We start from the raw sequence: 2,790 nt of genomic DNA, 5'->3' as shown, positions 1-2,790 counted from the left end.
ACATCACCGAGGCGCAGCGCTTCTCCCACCTCCCCAAGCGCTCGGCCGTGGACGTGGAGTTCGTGGAGCTGTCCTACTCCGTTCGCGAGGGGCCCTGCTGGCGAAGGCGCGGTAGGGAGAAGGGGGGCCTGCGGGTGGGGGAGCAGGTGGCGGGAAGCTGGGGCCCCCGCGCCCCGCAATGAGCAGGAGGCCTGGGTGTCCCCCCTGCGAAACCTGCCCCGTGGGCACTCGGAAACCTCAGCCCCTCACTTAGTGGAGGTGCCGGGGTCTGGGTCTCCCCACGTGGGAGCTCTGGGAGGCACCAGCTTTCCTTGGTCACTGACACTGTCTGCCTCTCGGTGGCTACTATGCCCTTTGGTCACTGAGGAGTTTTATTTTTAGGGAGGATTCTTGCCTTTGAGGGCCCGCATGAGGAAGTGTGTGTGTGTGTGTGTGTGTGTGTGTGTGTGGTGTGTGTGTGTGTGTGTGTGTGTGTGTGTTCTCAGTGTTTAGCAAATAACCTTGTACCTCTAGAACACTGCTAGTTTTTAAAAATATGTTTTTACTGATTTCAGAGATGAAGGGAGAGGGAGAGCGATATAGAAACATCAATGAGAGAAACATCCGTCGCTGCCTCCTGCACACCCCACACTGGGGATCAAGCCCGAAACTCCGGGCAGGTGCCCTGACCAGGAATTGAACCCGGGACCCCCTGGTGGGTGAGATGATGCTCAACCACTGAGCACACGGGCCAGGCAACACTGCTCATCTTTAAAGATGTTCTCCTTCCTGAGCCCCACTCCATTCTTGCCAAAGCCTTCACAGCAGGGAGGGTGATGGTTTGTCGGGACAGATGACATCCCCTGTTACTAATATACAAATTAGGAAGTTGAGTAACTTGACCCATGTCACACAGCTAATAAGTGGTAGAGTTGGGCCCAGAAGCCAGGTTTTACAGCTCTCCATGCATTTTTCTGTCAACATACGAATGTCCACACCTACAGAAAAAATCTATAGGAGTTTACTGAAACTGAGGACTTGCCCAGAAGCAGGATCTCAACAAATTGAGAAAATGTTTCGGTCTTTTCACGCATTTAGAGTCAAAGGAGAGAGACCGTAAGGAGGGTTACATGAGGGCAGTGGAAGAAAGCAAGGTGGGAAGTCTGGAAGTTAACGTGCACAGTGCGTAGAAATGGCAACAAGATCCCAACGAGGACTTTGGGAGCCTTCGGGGTCTGAAAAAGCAGATCCTCCTAGCAGCTGTTTCTGAGGTCCTACCCTGCGCGCGATGCGTAACAGTGGACAGGGCTCACGTAGGGAGGTCACCCAGCCTGCCCAGGGAGGGGATTTATGGCCAGATCGGCCTGTGAAGTTCCTCTTAGTAGCTGAGCAGTCAGGCCTGCCACGTGACCCCCTGAGCTTGGCAGACTTACTGCGAAGCCCCCTCTTTTGCTCACAGTTGTTTTCTCTCTCTTAACCTCCCCCTCAGGACATTTGGGTGAGATCTGGGGCTCTGAGCGCCTCTGCACCCTGACCGCCCCCCACATCTCCTGCCCTGGGCCGAGTGGGCTAGGATGGTGTGGGTGGGGAGTGAAGCTGGGACGTTGTTCTCTGAGGTTGAAGAAAGATCTCAGGTCTCAGAATTTCCTGTCCTCACTCCAGGGAGCGACCCAGAGGTCACAGGGCGCGAGCCGATGGAAACGGAGGCACGTGGGCTGCCTGCACAGCGCCCTGCCCTTAAGCAGCCTCTCTCAGCTCTGAGACCAGCTCTGGGCAAAATGGGGGGGAGCGGTTATTTCCCCAGCCTTCTCATTTCTGCAGTGTTAAGGAGAAATGAAGATGAAAAGGAAAGGTAGTAAGATGGCCCAGCTCTCTGGTTGCTTCAACCACCAGGACAAAACTGGCACCCTCACCTGGTCCTTCAGGCCTCTGACCTTGCCAGCCCCGTTTTGCTGTACTGTCCCTTCTGCTGACTCTCAGCCTTGCCCCTTTCTCTGCCCCCTGTCCTCTCCAACTCCTCTTTCCACTCGAATCTCTCTCTTTCTCTAAAGGGCAGGAAGTAATTGCAGGTAGGCAGAGAGGGGGAAAGCACGGGGTGTGGAGAGAGGGAGAGTTCCATCTTTTCAAGGTAAGGATTTCTCACCAGTCTTCCCTAATTATATGGGACGTTTCTTGGTTTTCAAACACTTTTTTAAACTTAAAAATAAATTCCTCAGCTGAGGCTATGTTTTTATTGATTTTAGAGAGAGAGGAAGGGAGAAGGAGAGAGAAAAGCAGGTGAGAGAAACATGGATTGGTTCCCTCCTGTACGTGCCCCAACTGGGGATCGAACCCACAACCTAGATATGTGCCCTGACTAGGAATCAAACTTGCAGCCCTTCAGTGAATGGGACTGTGCTCCAACCAACTGAGCCACACCAGCCAGAGCAAAATACTTTTTTTTCCCCATTGATTTTTTTTAGAAAGAGTGGAAGGAAGAGGGGGAGGGAGGGTCACAGAGAGAGAGAGAAACATCAAATGTGAGAGAGACACATCGATTGGTTGCCTCCCGCATATGCCCCACCCACGCCATGATTGGACCTGCAACCCAGGTATATGCCCTTGACTGGGAATCAAACTCCCACCTTTTGATGGACAGGCCAGCACTCTAACCACTGAGCACACCAGCTAGGGCCAGGGCAAAACACTTTTATTTTTTAAAATAAATCTTTATTGCCGAAACCGGTTTGGCTCAGTGGATAGAGCGTCGGCCTGCGGACTGAAGGGTCCCGGGTTCGATTCCGGTCAAGGGCATGTACCTGGGTTGCGGGC

At 53.3% G+C, this 2,790-nt stretch overlaps 1 protein-coding gene across 1 annotated transcript in view; it reads left to right on the top strand.

Moving 5' to 3' along the window:
- Positions 1 to 2: 2 nt before the first annotated feature.
- Positions 3 to 2,790, top strand: part of ABCG4 (ATP binding cassette subfamily G member 4) — a gene marked incomplete at its 5' end in the record, with an annotated part of 23,098 nt that continues 20,310 nt past the window's right edge. Inside the window, one exon of the mRNA XM_015560632.1 lies at positions 3 to 111. Coding sequence (XP_015416118.1) covers positions 3 to 111 — 109 coding nt within the window. The remainder of the gene's footprint in view (positions 112 to 2,790) is intronic.

This window comes from Myotis davidii, unplaced genomic scaffold (assembly GCF_000327345.1).
Source record: "Myotis davidii unplaced genomic scaffold, ASM32734v1 scaffold355, whole genome shotgun sequence".
Classification (NCBI taxonomy): Eukaryota; Metazoa; Chordata; class Mammalia; order Chiroptera; family Vespertilionidae; genus Myotis; species Myotis davidii.
This window is presented reverse-complemented; position numbering and strand designations above follow the sequence as displayed.